The 22,811-nt window shown below is 38.9% G+C and overlaps 1 protein-coding gene across 4 annotated transcripts in view; it reads left to right on the top strand.

Moving 5' to 3' along the window:
• The window catches only part of sh3pxd2b (SH3 and PX domains 2B), a 93,554-nt gene that overhangs the window by 52,737 nt on the left and 18,006 nt on the right, over positions 1 to 22,811 (top strand). For 2 of the 4 annotated variants that reach the window (XM_030154658.1, XM_030154660.1), the window contains exons 5-7: positions 4,305 to 4,396; positions 21,972 to 21,997; positions 22,330 to 22,365. In XM_030154658.1, the coding sequence (XP_030010518.1) occupies positions 4,305 to 4,396; positions 21,972 to 21,997; positions 22,330 to 22,365 (154 nt within the window). The remainder of the gene's footprint in view (positions 1 to 4,304; positions 4,397 to 21,971; positions 21,998 to 22,329; positions 22,366 to 22,811) is intronic. The other 2 variants (XM_030154659.1, XM_030154661.1) reach the window with 1 other exon arrangement.

The raw sequence follows: 22,811 nt of genomic DNA, 5'->3' as shown, positions 1-22,811 counted from the left end.
CAGTCTTTGGTGGCCGACGTAAAAATTCAGATGAGACAACACGCAACGAGCGAGTTTTCAGCAACTCTCTGAGCAGATGAAACGGAAACACGCCGCATCGCTATGACGTCCAGGTCCTGTAAAGTCAGTAGTATCCTGTAATGGAAATGGTCTCCAGAAATGCCGAGCTGAGCCAAGTCGAGCTGAGCTGGTTCCACGTAGTGGAAACACGGCATTAAACTACTTCATAGCAGAAGATCATGTATGTTTTAGAGTAGAAACAACAGTCTTTTGTAAATATGTTTCATTGATTTTAGAAAAAGAAAAGAAAGAATCGTCCCTCAGTTTGGAGGGACACAGTACATCATGGTTTTTCACATGTACAGTGTACAGTCATCCCCGAAGTACAGAGGTCCATTTTTCCTCAGATGCATTGACACATTGAGTTTTCCATTTCCCTCCCAGCCTATCCACCCACCCACTCACCCAGTGGTCGAGGCTCACTCCTTACCCAAAACCCACCTAACACCCACCCACCCATCAACAACAGTCTTGTGAGCTTTAACTTTTTGTCCATATCATCTGTGTTGTACAGTCATACTATGCACTGATACAGACGCTGTACCTTGAATGCAGAAGTAGATGTCTAATTTCCATTCCTTGTTATTCCTCATTCAAGACACATGCGCACAAAATACACACACTCCCACAGCCACACACACAATTACCTTAATGCTGCCTGCTGTAAAGAACACCCATAAAGTCCATTTGCTGTAATGTGCCCTGAGCCTCCCTCCCGTCTCCTCCCTGGGGAGAATTGTAATGAGTGGACTGGCCACAGGCTGACACGGGGAGAGGTATAAATTGAAGGAGTGGATCGCCGGTTCAGGATGCACTCTGACCCTCAAGCACAGAGCAGCATTCTGGGCCTGCGTCCTTGGAGGTCGCCAATAAAACACTTAAATCAGCCACTTAGCTCTGGTTTAAGGTGTAGACGAAGCGTTGAGATTTTGAGGTCATTTTAAGGGATATTAATCTAGCAATATGGTCCATGTGTTCACCCAAATACGGAGCTAATATTACAGAGCAGTTCTACTCTTTCCACATAAGGTCCAGGCCTGAGATTATGGATGAGTGTGACAAGGCAACACAAGGACACCTTGGTTGAGTATTTGGCTCTCATTCTATATCTGTCAGCCCTGATGTTATATCAGAGAGTGTAAGAGAGTGCGAGAAGGAGACGGAGACTCCCTTAAAGGACAGAAGTGAAACACTTAGGAGTATTAAAATCAGAGGTGGAGGCCAGGAGAGGAAGCATGATGGATAGCACTGAGGTTTTCCAGGCAGCTAAAGGAAAAGGTGGGCTCCATCAGCTGTTGGACGCTGCTGGGGTCAGTGGTCGCTGTTAGCATTGTCGACTAGTTTGAGGCGTCAAGCCGTTTAGGTGACAATCTGTTTTGATTGGAGGTTTTATTGAAAGACACGAGTAAGAGACGGAGATAAAGCTCGTTCAGGAGAAAACAAAAGAAAAGGCTGGAGACGATCGGCCATGAGAGAAAGAGAGAGAGAGGGATCATGTTAATAAAGGGGAAAGTGAACGTGGTTGTTTGTCTTTTATCTGGGTTGTGTTGTCAAAGCTCATCTCTCTGCTGTTAGTGATCGTCCACAGAAGCACGAGAGGAGGGAGGAAGGTAGACGAGACGGGTCGATGATGTGAGCTGGAGAATAGAAAACAGAACCCGCTGCGAAAACAGATGAAAACGCCACAGTGTTTTGAACGTCTCTTTGTTATTCACGTCAGAAGTTGAACAGCTGTGAGGACTTTGAGACACATCGTTAGACAAGATCAACTCGTCACTTGCTTGTTCGGGAGCCTTCATTTCGGGCTGACATGAAAATCTAGATGATTAATTGTGACACAAACTAATTTTGATTTATGATGGTGGTACAGGGGTTAGTATCTTGCATCAAACCCTCAAAACCCTCAAATATCAGTAGCCTCATAATTGCCTACGTCATACACTAAATGAACAAAAGTATTGTGATAAATATGATTGCATTGGTTAGTTTGGTTTAAATTATCTTTGCTTCCAAAATGCCTCAGAGATGGGTTTTACTTAATTTCTCTCAACATTGATTTTTTTTTTTTTTTTTTTTTTTTTTTCATGACTGATTTTAAATGTTCTACCTCTAAATTTCTAAAATATTTTTTGTGCTCTCACTGTAAATTTAATTTTGTACCATAACTAATCATCTACTTTCTTCACATCTCACTTTGGAAGAAAAATCTCCCATTAACCTTAAAAAGGAAATGTTGGTGTTTCTAAACTTTATGGACAAAAATGTTGGAACACATCATGGCTACATCAGTATTAATAATCAATGTGATATTTATCACGATACGAAACTATTTTATGACATTTGTCATTACTGTTTCGTATCCCAGACCCGTTAGAAAAGAAACACCTGAATTTAACATGTTCCAATACTTTTTTCCATATAGTGTATGACTTAGGCAGTTATGCTATGAGGCTAACGATACGTACCTTTCTGTGTGGAGTTTGCATGTTCTCCCCATGTCTACGTGGGTTCTCCACCTTCCTCCGACCGTCCAAACACATGCACCTTTAATAATTTAACTGGTCTGTCTCAATCGCTGATAAGTATGGATGCGAGAGGAGATAGTTGTTTGTGTCAGCCTTGTGGGGAGCTAGTCATACCTCCAGGATGTACCCCGCCTTCACCCATTGGTATCTGGGATAGAGTGTGGCCCCACCATGACCTACTTAAGAACTAAGCGTTTCAGAAGATGGATGGATTTAACCCTTTTAGGCCCACAACTGTATTTGTCAATTTTTTTTTTTTTTTTGTAATTCCCAAGTGATTTATCATCATTTATTATAATATTACCCCTGAATTTATCTTTTTTTTTCAATGAAAATCAGGTATTTTTCTATATTTAATTCACTGCTCATATAGATTTTCATTAAGTCTCAGGGTAAATTCAAAGATAATTAAATGAAAACAGAGAAAACTGAATGAAAAAGTGACTTTTCCGATAAAATATATAATTAATTGAAGGTAAACCAGGTGTCTCCATCCACTGTCATTGATCCAACTCCACGAGTTTTACTGGTGAATCAGTGTTGTTGAAGATGACGGTGTTTCCACGTTCACTACGGAGTCTCTGAACGTCCAAACGGGTCATATCTGATGTCCATGAAAAGATGACAAACTGTATTTAACACCAATTATTAACATGTATTGATAGGATTAGTGGATTAACAGGTATTAAACATTATAGATCAGCAGATGCTTCTGGTTAGTGGTGGATGTTTGGATCTTCATGGGTTAACTTTTTCTCTCCATCGTGCCACTGTTATAGTATAGGCCTTAGGCTGCATTAGGAAGAGGAGACATTTTATGACACAGAACACCAGAAAATATGGAATATAAGATGTAACATTACATTTCTGTCTGTCTTTTAGGCTTTGTAAACAACACAGGGCAGATACGACATAAGACATCACCTGACCAGTACTAAAACTCAAACTATTGTATATTATATATAATGGCTAAGACAGGCAACACTCATGGCAAGAAATTTTGGGAATGACACAAGGTTTGTTTTTTCAAAATTTGCTCTCTAGGTTTTTTTTTCTTTCTTTATTTCCAAATGTTTCTGAGGTACATTGAAGAACAATTACAAGCATTATAAAGGTTATTAAAATTACAATTGCTTACATGACAAGTCACATGTAAGCAAAAAAAAAAAAAAAAAAAAAATCCATTTGTGTTATTCCCAAATCCTTTGGACATGAGTGTGTATCCCACTATGTCAGTGCTAATGCTTGTATTTTTACTTAATTGTAGTTTAGAAAGTTGGACTTTATGACTTTTACAGTGTTTTTTCAGTACTTCTTCAACCACTGTGTATAATTTATATGACTTATCGCCAGTGACGCGGTTGCCTTTCGCCACTGTCGCCACTCTGACACATATTCACATTCACGGCACTGAGACCTTTCCGAAGATGTACATGACATGTGCACAAGTCGCATATTTACACCTGCTCAGAATGAATGGGAGTCAATAGTCTTTAATGTGTGTATGTAGTTAATAGATCTAACCAGAACTAAACCAAACTCAATGTGCTTATATTATAGATAATATGTGCTGGTTCTATGACGTCATGGTGGACATTCCCCCACTGAACCCTTTCTTTTACACTTTATTTGACGTCTGTGTTTTACTGAAGTGATTGTACAGTTTCTGTGTGTGTGTGTGTGTGTGTGTTCACTAAATCATATCTTTGTCACCTTCAGGCCCTCATCCAGCTGCCAGTCTACATCTCCCAGTGTGAGGAGGTCAGGGTCTTTTTTGAGACCAGACCGGAGGACCTCAACCCACCTAAGGAGTAAGACACACACACACACACACACACACACACAAAAGATTAACCCTTTTAGGACGATTGTGTCTCCGGTGCCACAATTTTGCATCCACCGTCACTCAATTTACCGTAACTCCTGAACCATTTACTGAGGTTGGGTTCTTTCTGTTGGTCTAGAACACATTAAGGTAGAGGCCTGCATTGGCTGAGGGGGAGGGGTGGAAGTAGTTGGAGCAAAGCGCAGCAGAGCGTAGTCGGTGAGAGAGAGAGGGAAGATTTGTTTTACTATTAGCAGCATTTTAGCGAGGTTTCTGCTGAGAATTGTTGTAGATAATTGTATATAATAGTGAAAGCGCTGTTTTGGAGTGTTCTATTAGTGTGATTTGGCATGTTTTTGTGGAGTTTTACTGTTTTATTTGTATTTTTCTGGTTTGTATAGTTCATTGATATATGTATATTAGCTGTAAATATTATACAAATACACACACACTCACACACACACACACACACACACACACACACACAGACAGACAGACAGACAGACAGACAGACATGTGTGTGTGCAGAGCTAGCCAGGGCTGAAAGAGATGCTCTGTCTGTGAAAGAAGCAGATCATGGATGTTTTTTCTCAGTGAAATCAGGGGCTCTGTCTACAACTACACTGAACAAAAATATAAACGCACCACTTTTGTTTTTGCTCCCATTTTTCATGAGCTGAACTCAAAGATCTAAAACTTTTTCTGTGTACACACAAGGTTTATTTCTCTCAAATATTGTTCACAAATCTGTCTAAATTTGTGTTAGTGAACACTTCTTCTTTGCTGAGATAATCCATCCACCTCACAGGTGTGGCATATCAAGATGCTGATTAGACAGCAGGATTTTTGCACAGGTGTGCCTTAGGCTGGCCACAATAAAAGGCCACTCTAAAATGTGCAGTTTTATCACACAGCACAATACCACAGATGTCACAAGTTTTGAGGGAATATGCAATCGGCATGCTGACTTCAGGAATCTCCACCAGAGCTTTTGCCTGTGAATTGAATGTTCATTTCTCTGCCATAAGCCATCTCCAAAGCTGTTTCAGAGAATTCATGAAGAAGACTGTACGAGGAAAATGGTGGTCACACCAAATACTGACTGGTTTTCTGACCCCCCTGGACCACCCAATACAGTAAAACTGCACATTTTAGAGTGGCCTTTTATTGTGGCCAGCCTAAGTCACACCTGTGCAATAATCCTGCTGTCTAATCAGCATCTTGATCTGCCACACCTGTGAGGTGGATGGATTATCTCAGCAAAGGACAAAGGAGAAGTGCTCACTAACACAGATTTAGACAAATTTATGAACAATATTTGAGAGAAATAGACCTTTTGTGTACATAGAAAAAGTTTTAGATCTTTGAGTTCAGCTCATGAAAAATGGGAGCAAAAACAAAAGTGGCGCGTTTATATTTTTGTTCAGTGTAGATAGAAAGTGAACAGAGACTATCACACAGGATAAAAATGACTAGAAATAACAAAAAATAAGAAGATGAAACATGGACACAGAATGATCTAGACAAACAAAAATGTTTGAGTACATGTAAAATAGTTGAAAGTTTTTTTTTCTGTAATCTCAAAGTTTCATTCTGCGCATTCACAGTTGGTTTTCATAATATGTATTATACAAATTTGAATCTGTTTTTTTTTTTTTTTTCCAATTTGTTGCTGTAAGACACTGTTTTAAGCATTTATTACGTATAATAATGATAATTAATGGTCAGATATCGAAAGTTAAGCAAAAGAATTTACAAAAAAAGACATTTCTGATACTTCTATTGCAAAAAACCCCATAAAGCAATCTCGGCGGCCTGCTCTAATGGTAGTTCTTAAAGGGTTAATAAGGTCCACTCATACCCTCCGGCTCACATAGGAATGCAGAAACATTTGTCATTGTTCCTCCAGACTGATGTCATGTCAGGTCCTGCCAGCCCTGCTGATAATGAGCGTTCATTACACCCTCTAATGGAAATGATTTCATACTGTTATGCTGCTTCCTGTTGTTGGGTGTTTTTTTTGTTTTTTTTCTACAGAAACACACTTAATGAGTCCTTTAGATGCTGAGTGTGCATTCAAGCATGTAGCTGCATCTCAGTTCAGCCACCAGGCTCCAGACAGCTGACACCACACGGGTCCGCTGGTCCTGCTACATAGCGTCTTGTAAACCTCACTCAACACATTAACGTCATAACCGGCGCTGACAGTTACTATGTGCCAAAACAAAGACATCAGCGGGCAACAAACGCCACATCCAACGCACACAAGCACATGTTGACACGCATGTAATTTCACACATAGGCCTCGCTTGCAAATTTGTTGTTATTAAAGTTCCCAGCGCCTTCGGGACACTAAAGGTTATGGGTGGCTGGTTTCATAGAGACCAGAACACATTTAACCCCAGAGATGGTTTCAGCACCAACAGCTGTCAGCTCAGGCATTAGTTTTAACCTCTCTGTCATCACACACTGATGGGTGGCACTGGCTGCTCAGAGCCCGACTCAGAAATAGAGCTGAAGGGCTGTGGCATAATCTGTAAGTGTATATAGGGTGAGTGGTCCAGGAGAAGAGACGAGTCTTTTAATTTATGCTGGAATGGAAGATCTAAGACGCCGAAATCACCCATCAGATCATTTCATGCACTACTAGAGCCTGAACAATAGTGGGATGTCTATGGCCAACACTAACCCTTTCATGCACAGTGGTCACCACAGTGGACAGCTATTCTCCAGCTGTTCTCTTGTATTTTCATGGATTTTGTTGTTTTAGTTCCATATCAGCGAACACAGTGGACGCCTATGCATAATCCCATACACTGCAGTTCATACCATTACTGTAACTTTGCTGTTCTAGATGAACGTGATCTGCACTAACATGTTTGAGTGTAAAAAAAACAAAAATTGGAAATTGTGATTAGACTGTAATTAACAGGGTTTTTTTGTGTTTTTTTTTGTTTTTTTAAGTTTTTGGGGTTTTTTGCATATCATCCTCATGAAGTGAGTAATAACTAGTGTTACAGTATGTTAAAATGTGAGAAGACATCAGATTAGCAGCATTGAAAATGTTTTTATTTCATAGTTCTCACACAGTATATCAATAAAATCATGTTTCTTTGCTTCTAAAATTAAATGCATGATGTCCAGCTGAGTGGACATTTTTGTAACTCCATGAAAAATAAGTTAATAAAAAAATTCAATCACTTTCTTTTTTCACACCTAAAGAGGAATAAAAAACACTCAGGAAAAAAAAAAATCTTGATTGTTGTTCTCATAATTCATGCATGAAAGAGCTAATATTGGGACAAAAAAAAATCTGGTATCAATAAACAGGGTTCCCGCGGGGTCTTAAAAAGTCTTAATAGTCTTGAATTTCTAAATCTGCATTTAAGACCTTAAAAATCTTTATAAGGTATTAAATTTGATATGGTAGGACTTAAAGGAGCTGTATGTAAGAATTCTGTTCTCAGTAATCATAAAATGGCCTTGAATGTCACCAAACATTAAGGAATCATGTTCATTTCAAATGCTGATATCACTGACAGTAGTAGTCCAGCCAGAATATTGGTATTTGAAAAGTTAAGTGTCAGCCCGCAAGTAATGTTTATGTCGTCATTTAGTGTTTTGGTCTGATGCTCCGCCCAGTCACCAAGTCAGTAGCGTTTCATCATCTAGGTTACCAGTTCCCACTGAGCTGCATCTGGAACATTTCCGATCACAAATGTCTGATGTTACTAAACCCAAAAGGCCTCTTATTATTCCCAAATATGCCGTGACAAAGTGAGAAACAAAACCAGGATATGTATAGGAGATGCTTTTGAAATATGGAGATGGCTGGAAGTGGAGAAGAATTCGAAGACCGACGCGGGCTCTCCTGTGGTCTCCTCAACACCCAGTAAGAGCCACTGAGAGCCGGGACCGGGCCCCGGGCAAAGAGACCGTGGTCCAGGAGAAGAGGCCACAGCCCGGCCCCTGGTGAAGAGACCAGGCCTGTTACAAATATGGTATGCTGGTATGCGTAAATATGGTAGCTCCTTGGTCTGCCTAAAAAGTCTATCCGACGACTGGAGCTGATCCAGAATGCTGCTGCTCGAGTCCTCATTAAGACCAAGAGAGTGGACCACATCACTCCAGTTCTGAGGTCTCTACACTGGCTCCCTGTCTTTCAGAGAATAGACTTTAAAATTCTCTTGCTAGCATATAAAGCACTGAATGGTTTAGGCCCAAAATACATCAGAGACCTTCTAGTCCAGTATGAACCATCCAAACCACTCAGGTCATCTGGTGCAGGTCTGCTATGTGTTCCAAAAGTCAGAACTAAACATGGAGAATCAGCGTTCAGTTTCTATGCTCCATATATCTGGAACAAACTACCAGAAAATATCAGGTCTGCTGAGAGTCTGAGTTCTTTTAAGTCAAGGTTAAAGACTCACCTGTTCACTGCTGCCTTTGACTAAAAGGCTTTTGACTTTTTAAATTTTATATTCTCTTTTGAAACTCTGCACTGCAACTCTTACTTTAATATGTGTGTTTTTATTTTTATTTTTTGGATTTTATGTGTTGTTTTCTTACTTGTTGTTTTTAATCACCTTTTATGTTTCTTTTATAATGTTTTAAATGTGCTTCTTTTTCCCTTGTCGTTGTATTTCAATGTCCTGTGTGAAGCACCTTGAATTGCCTTGTTGCTGAAATGTGCTATACAGATAAACTTGCCTTGCCTTGTAGTGGATGCTCATGCTGGATCTGGCAACCCCTAGTCTGGGGGGAGGCAGAGTGGACACCACACTCTATAGCACAGGTGTCAAACATGCAGCACGGGGGCCAAATCCGGCCCACCAAAGAGTCCAGTCTGGCCCTTGGGATGAATGTGTGACATGCAAAAATTACACTGAAGATATTAACAATCCTTTTAGTTCAGGTTCCACATTCAGACTAATTCAATCTCAAGTGGGTCAAATCAGTAAAATACTATCATAATAACCTACAAATAATGACAACTCTGAATTTTTCTCTTTGTAAATGTAAATATTTTCATGTATTTACACTAAAACAAAGTATAATTTTGCAAAAAATGTGAATAACCTGAACACATACGAACAACCTGAAATGTCTTAGGAGAAGTGCAATTTTAATAATATTCTGCCTGTTACTAAATGTTTTGTGTCTTTGTAGATCCACTGTGATCTGTAAGTTATAATGTACATGTGGAAATGATAAACTGACTCATAATATTGTTAAAATTACACTTATTTTTTCAGCTCGTTCATGTTATTCACATTGTTTGAAAGGATAGTTTGTAGATGTAAACCTTTTCATAATGTAAATTTACTTTTTTCACTCTAAAACATAGAGAAATGTTTGGAGTTGACATTATTTATTTATTATTATGTTATTATTTTACTGGTTCGGCCCACTTCAGCTCAAATTTAGCTGAATGTGTTCCCTGAATTAAAAGGAGTTTGACACCCCTGCTCTATAGTATTTTGAATTTGATTGCAGTACCAGTTTTGGCCACAATCCTTTAAGTTACGTTGCCATGACCTTGTTTGCTGTATTATGTTTAAATGGGTCTGTTAAATGTCCAAACTGCAACAAAAGGAACATTAGTCGACTCAGTTCCACCCATTCCAACCCGACAATTTATATTGAAATTAGCAACAAATTCTTGCTAACTTTGCAGCCCCTGGTGAGAAATGGCTCAGAACAGTGGACACCAAGGCACTGGAGTAAATAAATACATTTTCCTAAATTATTGGAGTCACAAATTTTTGCCGGTATGGCTGTGAAATGGGGATTAAATTCTGTTTGAAGTAGTCTTGAAAAGGTCTTAGATTTTACTTCTACAAACCTGAATAAATTGATTGATATCAGAGCAGAGTAGGACATTTAAAGTTTATCAGCAGGCACCAAACTAAACTAAACCTCATTTATTTTATGCTGAATAAATATAAATAAAGAAAACTTACATATAATACAGCTTTGGAAATGTTTCTAGGACCATGTAGGATTGCCTTGAGTGAATATTAATTGCTTCTAAATAGTTTTTTCAGATGTTCTTCTGTCTGGCAAATTCAGCACAAATAGGACAGTTTACAATCCATCAGTTTTGAGAGACATTGCTCTGATGAAGGCTAGTGCCTTTAAGTTTAGGCGTTTCAAATAAAAATACTGATTTTCAGGAAAAAGCGGTAGCATGAAAACACCAAAAATGATACTTTGAGTTACCTTTATAAACTTTACTTGATATCCAGTTCTAGTGTTCAACAATGAAGATGAATTAATTAAGGTATTTATCACTTTATATAATTATTTAAACACAAATATCAGTCAGTTTTTAAGGATGTACAACACATTTAATTTCTGAATGATATATTCTTTTTCAGGGCTTGATATCAGATAAATCGCCATCAGACTTTTCTTGCTCCAAACTATCACTGTTACATTTATGTGTTCTACAGTCCACCTTCAAAACGCACTAAAGTATACATTTATTTCATGCACCATCTGTTCCCATAGTTACCCTGAACAGTGAGAAGGATTTATGTATCCGAGTATACAACTGGATTTCCTGACTGTTGTTTACTGCTGTTACTTTTCAGCTTGTGATATGAATCTTGTTGATCTTGGAGGAAACACCTTATTTATGTCCATATTTCTGGTGGCTAATCTGTGGTGTGACTTGTGTTGAGTGAACAGCTGCTAGCTCGACATCGGGCTGAAGGACAATTAAATAGGACACATAGTTGTTATGGAGATTGAATACTATGTGAGACGGCGCTCCGACCAACCTACTGTAATGTCATCTGTAACTAATCATCAGAATGGGCTGAATGTCACTTTGAAGCGTTGTTCTGTATCTGGTCTTGGCTGTTGATAACATACTCAGGATTTTTGTGAAAATGTACCCTCACCCTCCCTGTTTTAGAAGAGAAGAAACTTTGTTTTTATTAGTGAACCCTTTAACTTGTCTGTGGTGAGTGTTCTGTAGGTACAATTTATTTTAAATATTCATAAAAACTCAACTGTTTGCTAAATAAGAAAAATTTCAAAACGTGCTGAGAGAATAGGACCTTATTCTTTCTATTGACATCTGAGCATGCTCAGTTCACCCCCTGCTGCCTGTGTAGTAGGGGGGCAAAACACAGAGCAGTAAGTGAGACTGACTCCCTCTAAAAATAGACAGTTGGGCTTTTTAATATCTACGAAATGGAGTTTCTTGGATATAATGGTTTTACCCCAAATGCCGCTGCTGGATCCACTGCCAGATATCTTTGGTGTGAACGCGATAACTAGGACAGATTTGGTTGGATTTCTTTTCCCTTTATAACCAACATAAGGGACCCCTAGTGGAAGAACCCTATCGTTTTCTGCCTCTCTAAGTTTTATAAGTCATCCAAATGCGGGCGCTTTAGTTGAAAATCTTTTTTTTTGGATGTAAACCAAGCAATAATAGACTGAGTGAGATAAAATTTGGTTCATATTGATCGTCTTACAAATGTCCATTTTCTCGCTACCATCCAGAGTTCATATGGTGTCATTTTCATTCAATCGGTGAAGTTTTGTTGGAAAAAATTGGTTCTCTGACCATTATTCTGCCACTATCAGGTCGATGTAGCTCAAACTGAGTTCATATCGATTGTCTAACAATTCTCTTTCTTCATGTCACTACCTTGAGTTTACAGGATGTCATATTTTGACACCAGGTGGTGTTTTTTTTTCCAAGTGGTTGGGGGAGCAGAGCAGTGTGGGTTGGTCGGGGGCAGCGCAGTGCGTGCCGCACATACCTCTCGATAGGTACACGCAAAGAGAAAGTGACACTCTTCTATGTCCTGTTACTGTTGTGAAGCTCATTTACCTTTTCCCTACTTCCTGAAACTTTGCGAACTTTCACCTGATGGGGCAGGACGTTTGGTTATGGGGGCATTGCACCTCCCTAGAACTGGCCCCGAGGCCTAATATATATTATACATACAGGGTGGGGAAGCAAATTTACAATATTTTGAGGCAGGGATTGGAAGACAGTGTGTGACCATTTAGTTTATTGAAAGTCATGAGAATTTATTTGCCACAAGAAAATTTACATAATAGAAAATGTTTTTATTCTATGTGTCCTCCTTCTTTCTCAATAACTGCCTTCACACGCTTCCTGAAACTTGCGCAAGTGTTCCTCAAATATCTGGGTGACAACTTCTCCCATTCTTCTTTAATAGTATCTTCCAGACTTTCTCCTAATAGTTTTGCTCATAGTCATTCTCTTCTTTCCATTATAAACAGTCTTTATGGACACTCCAACTATTTTTGAAATCTCTTTTGGTGTGACGAGTGCATTCAGCAAAACACACACTCTTTGACGTTTGCTTTCCTGATTACTCATATGGGCAAAAGTTTCTGAAAAAGGTATGGATAATAGTGTTAGGTATGATTATGACATCAATATATGTTTGGTTTCAAAACAACTGACGTAGCGCCTGCTGAGAAAAAACAACTAAATGTTCATTGTACATTTTGCTTCCCCACCCTGTATGTATAAGTTGTCTAATGCGACGGTGATAGCGCCATGGCAAAACCTTACCAGCTGAAACACTGCAGAGATTGGTGGGATTTCAGGGATATACCCTTACTGGTGGCCCCCGAACTACTGGGCCAAAATTCAAATACCTGCTGTTCAGTGTGTTCCAGTTCACAGTTCATGTTCAACATCTCTTACTGCTGTACATTCTGAGTGCCTTATTTACTAAAAACCTGTAAAACTTCAATTCCTCTCTTTGTCTTTTTCTGTTATTCACCCTGTTTGACCCTAAAACACAGTGAAACAAAACCGCTGAAGAAAAGAAAAGGAACACAAGCGCATACTCACAGCAGCTTTTACGGAAATTTACAGCAGTACGTTTTATTGAACTAATGTCTCAGGGGTTAAAGGGTTAAATGATAAAAATCAAGTGATGGGTGTCTTAAACCGCTGTGGTAGTCGTCCTGTACCAAATGGACAATCTGTCTGACAGAATCGAAGGCCTGTCGGCTGCCTGTCAGTTTGTATGTATGGTATCTGACGAGCCAGACTGCTTCCTCAACTCACACACCATCAGTCCGTCTTGTGTCCTCCCACCGATGGGGTTGCCAAGGACACATACCTCCGCACGCCTCGCACAAAACCCCAAGCATGCGTTGGGAGTGGCAGGAAAGCAAGGGAGCATTTACTTGAAGAGGATGAATATAGGAAAGACCTTGGTTTGTCTTTATTGAAATTGGATTAGTGCTTTCTGCCAGTGCAGCCCGTTGTTGGCCGGTGTACAGACACAGCAGCCACTGTGACGGAAGATTTATCACGGCCTGTAAATCCACGGCTCTGACAGGGACGCCTCTGACTTTCTGCTTAACGGCAGCAAAATAAAGAGTAGAGGATGAGGAGGAAGAGGAGTGTGTACTGTAAAGAGGAAGTAGAGTCGGGGCGAGAAGGAAAGGAGTCGGCGTAGAAAACACGAAGAGTGAAGAGCAGGGAAAGAGGAGGGTGAACGCAGATTATGTAAGAGCTGAGGAGAGAGATGGGTGTACGAGGAGGGAAGGAAAGTGAAGGGAAAGAAAGGTTCAGAACAGTGGACATATGGGTAGAAACGTGGTGTGGCGGTGGGAAAAGTGATTTAACTGATGATCCATATCAGTATTCTATCAGTCCTCTGCAGTGTGGCGCCCGTTTACCGCATGTGCACTTTTTTTTTTCTTTATAAACAATGCTCTATTATACTGAGCCCCTCAGTGGTTCCATCCATCTGCTCCCACTGTAGTAAAAGCTTTGATAGATGTCACATTAAGGCCAACCTGGGGAACATATGCTCATGAGCACTTTTGTGGGATTAGTTCCTGCCTCCATTTGTCACATCACCGGTCGGCTATCAGCTAGGGCTCCCACAGACCACTACTTTTCCAATGATGAATCTATCAAATATTAATACAGAGTAGTCCACCAATCTAGACCAGGGCCCCCCGAACCTTGTATATGAAAAAAATAATAATAATAAAAAAAAAAATAATAATAATTGGATAACGGTCAAACTATTTACATTTTGTTCTGAGCACTCCACTGTTAAAACAATATTCAGTCACATGTTCAGGCTGAGGTTTGTGTGAAAAGATACTCTGAGCTGAGCAGAACAGCAAAGTAATAAAAAAAAGACGAAAAAACACTATTAGAATTGGGTGAAATACTTTATATGTAACAGCATTATAGTTGAGTTCATCTGCCAGTTGGTGACCACATAAATACTGGTACATGATCCATTCAAGGTCCTGTCTGTAAAATGAGAAAAGGCAGATCTAACAAATCAAGTCAATCATCTAATTAGATTTTTATTCTGTGAACGACCTCTGTGTGATTGTATAATGCAGTGTAACACAATTTATAAAGATATATACTGTATTAAAGTGTAAAAGTGCTAAAAATTCAGGTGCTTGTGTCGGTGCTAGTGTTACTGTGATACCAATAAAATGTGTCACAGTGATCCAACCAACATATTGTTTTGTAATAATTTGAAGTATTCCCATAATTTTGAAGTTGTTTTTTCTAAACTGTACATTGATTCTCTTTTGGAAATAAATCACAATCTATAATGGGAATTTTTGTAAAAAAAAAAAATGGAACTAAAAATGACAGACGTTATCACGCAGTAGTTATGTGGTGATACATCTACGGTAGTTCAACTGAAGAAAAAACAAATGTTAACATGTCCTGAAGCCTTTACCGAAAGCAGCCGTGTATGTCTGGAGCGGGAGTGGGGTGATGTGCATGGATTCATGGCCATATTGTGCCTTTACTGTTCTATAATGGATGTCAGTGTCCAGGTGCTACTGTCATCTATTATGTCTGATTATGGATTATATCCCCTGAACTAAAAAGTAAAAAATGGACAAAATACCACTAACTCTGATGAGGGACTCTTCTTCTTTTTCTTTTTCGTCTCGTTTTTGTTGTTCCTCCTCTTCTTCTGCTTCTCCTTCTTCTTCTCCTTCTTCTTCTTCTGCTGGTCATATTAATACAGATATCTAGGGACTGAAGTTAGTAAATGTGTTGTTCCTGTTTTTAACTTCATTTCCCATCATGCAGTGTGGTACTGCGCTTCTGGTCAACTGAGGAATGCGATTGTAAGGCTACTGTATTCCAACACGACTAATACCTCCCAAAATATTGATCCTATCAACTTGCTGAGATATTTAATGTGGAGATGGAAATAGTCCTCAACTGTAGGTACCAAACTGGTCAGTTAAAATGTCTAATTTTCTCAGAACTGTGCAGATACACACACCTACACACACACACACACATGCACATACTCTGAGACTTTTCAGTATTATGATATCGGCCTGATCACAATCAAGGTGTACAAGTATATTTGCATCAGTTATTAATCAGTATTGCAAAAAGATACCCCCAAAACCATTACCAAAATGTTTCTTTAGCCATCTTATTACTAGATCTTGCAATCCTCCAAATTTGAAGAAAATCGGATAAAAACTGATAAAATGGCGACCCAATGAGCGTGAAAACGTGCACAGTTTTATTGTTATAAGAGAGCAAAATTATTGTACATAATGTTTTGTAACACAATAAATAATTACTACTCAACACTTGTGTCTTTTTTATCACAAAATACACACATCACATTGCTTTTCATTTATTGATCGTTTTTGTTGAACAGCTGTTTGATTATCAATTCTTATTTTCAGTATTAAGACAATCAACCATTTTGTTGTGAAAACCCTTCTTTTACATCCCTTTAAAGCTATACCTACCGATGTGGCATTTCTCACAGAACTTAGTAGAAGTTTGAACATGAACAACCCGCCTCCCTCCAAAGCCCCGCCCCCTTCCCTCTGCCTGAGCTCTGAGGCTCCTCTCTCCTCCTCTCATCTGATGCGCGATGGAAACGGAGGAGGAAGCAGAGGCGGAGGTCCGGTCCGTTTGGCGTGTCCGCGGACCCCTCCCTCAGTAATCAGATGCATCATCCACCTGCCGTGGGCCCACGGCTCCTGTTCCATCAGTAGACCTGGTCTGTGCAGTACTGGGTCAGTGTCTTCACTGCAGTGCCCAGGGGATGGGTGCGCGCACTGTGAACGCGCGGCCTCCGCGAATTTTCCGTGGAAATTTGAAGTTTCATAGTCCATACAATTATCATCCTACATCATCTTACATGTGTGACGCCATGTACATGTATCTGTATGAGTCCCACCGTCATAAAAGCTGAGCTTTATGCAGACCTGTTCAGTCCAGTACAGCTGACTTCCGGACTTTTATCTCCATCCTTCATTCATCAGACTCCCGTTTGTGCCCCTCAGTTGTCGTTTCTGTTCATAAATCCGTTTTTTCCCTTCCACATGTGCATGTCAGTTCTATCCAAACACATCCTAGACAGTAGACTGTGGTCAGTGACAGGAGAAGCAGCGCGAGTGAAGCGTCAGATTCAGAGGGACACATATCGGATGCTGGACGGCCGTAATGGATGATTGACAGGAGGCTCAGTCAGGTTCGGCCAATTATTTTATTCGGACCGACTAAAATGATTGGTCAGGCTTTTATCAGAAATATATGAGAATTAAACATTTTTGAGTTTCAATACCTGGTGGATTTCTTTTACATTTTAGTTTGACACACACTTATTAGGAGGATTTTAAGATGACAAAAGAAAAGTGTAAAAATGCCACATCATACGGTATAGCTGTAATTGTAATAATAGAATGGGAACCTGTTATTTCAGTATTATTAGGACTAAATATGCACAACTAGACAGATGTTGGTATGCTCCCTGGCTGCAGAAAATTTGGTAACAATGTGTCAAACGGATGTTTTCATCGAACCGCATGGTTTCAATGGTGCGTTGTTCACCAAAATTCATGTAGTGTCCGTACACCAATATACTTCCATCAATAATATCACACATATGCCTTATAGATATATTGTTATAACTTGTTCACAAATGTTTATTTCCTCCTGTACCAGGAAGACTTAGTTACAGATCTAACAGAGATGTGACCATGTGGTAAGCCAGATTTCCATTCCAATCTGGTAGAGTCCGTACACCAAGTAGTGTCCGTACACCATTATCAAAATATGTGGGTCTAATTTTATTGTTTCTGTCAATATATGGAATTTTTCAGCATGCATGCTTTGGACACGACATCTATGCAATAAACAATGCATGATTATCCTGAGTGCTGAAACATTTGTATATCTTTGTAGGCATTAAATATGGAGGCTATTAGGCTGGAATGTCCGTACACCCAATAATTTCTGATTTGACAGGGGTACAAGCCTGCGAAATTTTTCGTACACACAGTAATACAAAAATATTTTGGACTTGAAAAGAGAAATATCAGACAAATAAAATGGCCTGTCTGATTTTTTGATAGAGCAATATTATTTTTTATCTATATGTGCACCCTTTCTGGTACCCTTGATTGTGATCAGGCCGTATAGACTATTATTATTATTATTATGTTTCTTTATTTTGCATTCACCTTAGCTGAGTTTGGAGTTTTTCTCACAGTTCACATCTTCAACACTGGATGTCTCTAAATATCAGATGAAGACAGTGTCATTAAAATGTTGATGTTGGCACATTTTCATCATCATCAGTTTGACCGTTGACTAATCCTGTTGAATGTTTTCATCTGATGACAGTCGGGGTTGCATGTGGCTTTGGTAATAATTGTCCTCTCTGTAACCACATTCAGATTAGCGTGGGAAAATACATGAGATGTGATACTGTAATCAGTTCTAATAATCCTATTAGGCCTTGGATCCAGACGACTGCTGACTGTTTGGTACATTTCTCAAGCCCATTTTCACCTCCAAAAACAGAGTATAGTACAGACACGTTCCTGCTCCGTCATAATCCACATCACTGGTACTGCTTAGCTGGGCCCGGCCTGGGGTTTCCTTTTATAGAACACTAATGGGTTCACTTATGGCTAAAGATTTATTGAGACTTAAAGCATTGTTCGATCGGCAGAACTGTTAATTGCGGAGGCTTATGGGGCCGGGAGCGTTTGTGTTGATGCAGGAGGTACTCCATGTGAAATGAGCAAAGGAGTAAGTAAAGTCTGAGAGAGGAGACAGAGGAGGAGAAGTATTTGGATTAAAACAAAGATGGAGTGGCAGAAGGAGAACGTGAAATGATGAGCTTTAGCCACCGCTGGCCTTTCAGGGCATCTGGAGGCAGAATCAGCTCCAGACTCCTGCTGTGAAGAGAAGGTCTATTTATCTCACTAATGTCCAAAGCAGACACAGCAGATGCCGGATTGAATTTAACATCAGGCTAAATTTCACAGATCAGTTATCTGAAGGCTCCTTTTTACATCGACCTGAAACAGAGAAACGAGGAGACTAATCTATTCCTCATAGAACACATCCTTTTCCTACGTGGGTGTGGAGCATTTTTACAAATCTGACAGTAGAAGTATTGTTTACAGAGTGTGTCAGTCAGTTTTCTGCAGAAAATCCCTTTGTCATAAAATAAAGTTAATCTTGGTTTCATATAAGCAGGTTTGGTGAAGTTGCAAATATTTTGGTGTCAGTCAGGGATTTATCCTGATTTTTTTTTTTTTTTTTCACATGATTTTTCAAATGTATTTCTGTGTTTTGTACAATGTATTTATCGACTTTTAACTTTTTTTATGTGTTTATTGGGTTTTTTTCTTTTTTAAACACACATAAACCTAATAGTAAAACTAAACACAGGCTGGGAGTGGTCAAAAAATAAATAATAAAATACACACATACACAAGTGTACACACACATATGCACATACACATACATTCTGTGTATGCGAGATACAATATACATTATGTAGTATTATATACAATACAATGAAAGCTGGATATAAAGAAAATCATTTTTATACACATGCTCTAGTCATTATAGCAGATCTGTTCACATTAATATAGTGAAGGAATGGTTTCCATATTCTTTCAAAGGCATTGGTCTTGTGGTGCATGAGACAGATCAGAAAGTCCAGGAGTATGAATTCCATTAATATCCTATACCAATCCGCAACTGAGAGGGTTTTATCCAAAGTCCAGTGCTGTAGAATATTTTTCCTAGCACCGAATGCCATAACATTATACAGTTTTTTCTGATATACGTCAGGTACACAGACACGGGGAAGGCCCAAAAGCAGAGAAATCGGGTCAAGTTCAAGCTCCATTTTGAGCACTTTTTGTATTTCATATAATACATCATTTCAATATTTTTGTACTTTAACACAAAACAGAGACAGTGAACTTTGAACTTTTTTAACAATATTATACAAACACATCTGACATACAGGGTGGGGAAGCAAAATTTACAATATTTTGAGGCAGGGATTGAAAGACAGTGTATGACCAATTAGTTTATTGAAAGTCATGAGAATTTATTTGCCACAAGAAAATTTACATAATAGAAAATGTTTTTCTTCTATGTGTCCTCCTTCTTTCTCAATAACTGCCTTCACACGCTTCCTGAAACTTGTGCAAGTGTTCCTCAAATATTCGGGTGACAACTTCTCCCATTCTTCTTTAATAGTATCTTCCAGACTTTCTCCTAATAGTTTTGCTCATAGTCATTCTCTTCTTTCCATTATAAACAGTCTTTATGGACACTCCAACTATTTTTGAAATCTCCTTTGGTGTGACGAGTGCATTCAGCAAATCACACACTCTTTGACGTTTGCTTTCCTGATTACTCATATGGGCAAAAGTTTCTGAAAAGGTATGGATAATAGTGTTAGGTATGATTATGACATCAATATATGTTTGGTTTCAAAACAACTGACGTAGTGCCTGCTGAGAAAAAACAACTAAATGTTCATTGTAAATTTTGCTTCCCCACCCTGTACATACCCATGAATACACACACATTTAACTTTAGTAAATTAAGATGTTCCCTCATAACAGCAGTAACATAAATACCATCAATAATAAAATTATAGGTAAAAAAAAAAATACAAATGATAAAATAACTTAAAATAATTATAATGATCATCTTCTTCAAAAATCAAATGGATTGAATGTTTCTACCCGTTGTGATGTTCATATATGGTTCCCAGAGTTTGTAAAAGTCTTTCCTTTTGCCCTTTGCGATATATGTCAATCTTTCCAGTCCAATACAGCTTGAAAGTTCCTTTAGCCACAGGATCGATCCTGAAATTCACTTAAAAAACTGTAAAAGGGGAACTGTCAGTCTGTGAATTTACAGGCGTAGTCGATACGTACATGAGTGTTTTTTAACTCAGTTTTTTTATGTGTTTTGGCCTTTTGTCATGTAAAAGGAAACTCCTCCAAGGCTGCAACTGTCTAAATTCTAATATTGTGGTATTATTGTGTGGACCAAGAAAAAAACAACAGCTGTTAACTCCGTGCGAACTGTGATCTCTCATGTTTGACATTTGTTGGTTCAACATGTTGAGACGGAGTACCTAAGTTTAATTTAATGTCTGTTTAATTTACTGTTTATTTCCTGATTTAAGACTTGTTTGAGTTGTCGAATAATTAGAGATGTTATGATGATGATGTAGATGATTTTGAACTGCTGATTTAAAATTGAGAAAATTAAGAAACGTTAATTACCTCTGCCAAGGAGGTTATGTTTTTGCCAGGGTTTGTTTGTTTGTCTGTCTGTTTGTCTGTCCGTTAGTGTGCAACATAACTCAAAAAGTTATGGACAGATTTGGATGAAATTTTCAGGGTTTGTTGGAAATGGGATAAGGAAGAAATGATTAAATTTTGGTGGTGATCGGGGGTGGGGGGGCCCACGGGGGGGGGCCACTGATCAGCCTTGGCAGAGGTCTGCGCTCTCCGAGTGCTTCTAGTTTTATGTTGTTATCTGGTATCTTTTGTAGCAATGAAGTGAGCAGCTGGGGTTTTTTTTGTTTCTTTCACATTTAAGTTAAATATGTAATAAATTTGACATGTTGAAGGTAATTTAACCCTTTTTCCTGTCTGGCGCCCAACATTTTATTTTTGTTTATGTTATTGAGACTTCTATGCTACAATGTTTTCAACAGAACTTCAGCTACATTTACATCTAAACTGAAATTGTACATTTAGAGTTGGCCACCATGAAATAGATATTTAATAGTGTTACAGAGCTCTGAAATCAGGCAGGTGCATTTGTAAAATCAGACACAGCTCATCTGGAGAGTCTGATTAAAGTACATATAATTTTAACAAGTTATGAAAGTGAAGTAACCTCATCAAGCCCAAATGACGACTCAGTAAGAATGTTTTTGTCTCGTAAGATCTCCAGAGGAGGTCTTTAAACAAAAAAAAAAAAAAAAAAAAAATGAAAAGGGGTTGTTTTGCAATGAAAGTTGTGTAAAGTGTTAAAAGATAACAAAATACCCTTGTATGTTTCAGTAAATAGGCCCATGTCTTATTGAAATACAGTCAAATCCATGGATCGGTGGTGATTAATTATAATATTTCACAATAGTGTTTGTTATCCAGGACTACTCCACAGTACTGCAGTCTGATTTACATGTTTTGTTTTGTGGTTTTTTTTTTGTAGTAATGTGAGCATTTTGTGTCTTTTCTAGGGAACCCATTGGAAAGAAGAAAACAGGTAAGACACTGCTTTTGTGTTTTAGACACGAATAAGGAATTGTGTGCATTCTAAAAAAGAAAAGCCCAGAGAAGAGAGATATTTATAATGAAATACTAAGAGATTCTTCTCAAATGGGGGCCACTTCCTCTGCTTTTCTCTGTAAATGCTAACTGGACATTGTCTCCATCTAGTGGTCACTTAGTTTTACACAAGTTCACTTCACCAGAAACCATCTTGCCAACATGTCACTGATGATATTCTCTGTCTTTTTCATTCTTTTTAATATTCTTAAGTTGCATCCATGTTCATTTTTTTCAGTCTTCTTCTCCGTTCATTTTCCTTTCCATCAGGGTTTGTGGAGAGAGCGACTACTTTCCTAAAGAGAGGTAGTAACACACTGCCATGCTTGGTCGTGCTGTGTGCGGGTTGCTAGTGGCCTGTTCCCCCTTCTGTCCTCCCCCCGGCCCGGGCAGGTGGGATGTAGATTTGTTGAAGGCTTGGAGGCGTGTGTTGGTGTCAGAAGTACTGTTTAATCACACTGTGTGGCTGGCTTTTCCTGGGTGGAGGTATGGAGTAGAACAGGACGCTAAGCACAGGACTACCTCTGTTATTCCAGGTTGTAGGTTTTGGAGAAGATCATGAGGTTGAAAACACAAATTCTGTCGCCTCTTGTAAAATCTAAACGAGTTGGAACCAAACTGTAAGAAAGTTTCGTTTAGGCCAGGGGTGTCAAAGTCATTTTAGTTCAGTGGCCACATATGGCCCAATATAACCACAAGTGGGCCAGACCAGTAAAATAACGTCAATGAAAAATTAAAATTACATTATGAAA

The sequence above is a fragment of the Sphaeramia orbicularis genome, chromosome 14 (genome assembly GCF_902148855.1).
Source record: "Sphaeramia orbicularis chromosome 14, fSphaOr1.1, whole genome shotgun sequence".
Taxonomy (NCBI): Eukaryota; Metazoa; Chordata; class Actinopteri; order Kurtiformes; family Apogonidae; genus Sphaeramia; species Sphaeramia orbicularis.
This window is presented reverse-complemented; position numbering and strand designations above follow the sequence as displayed.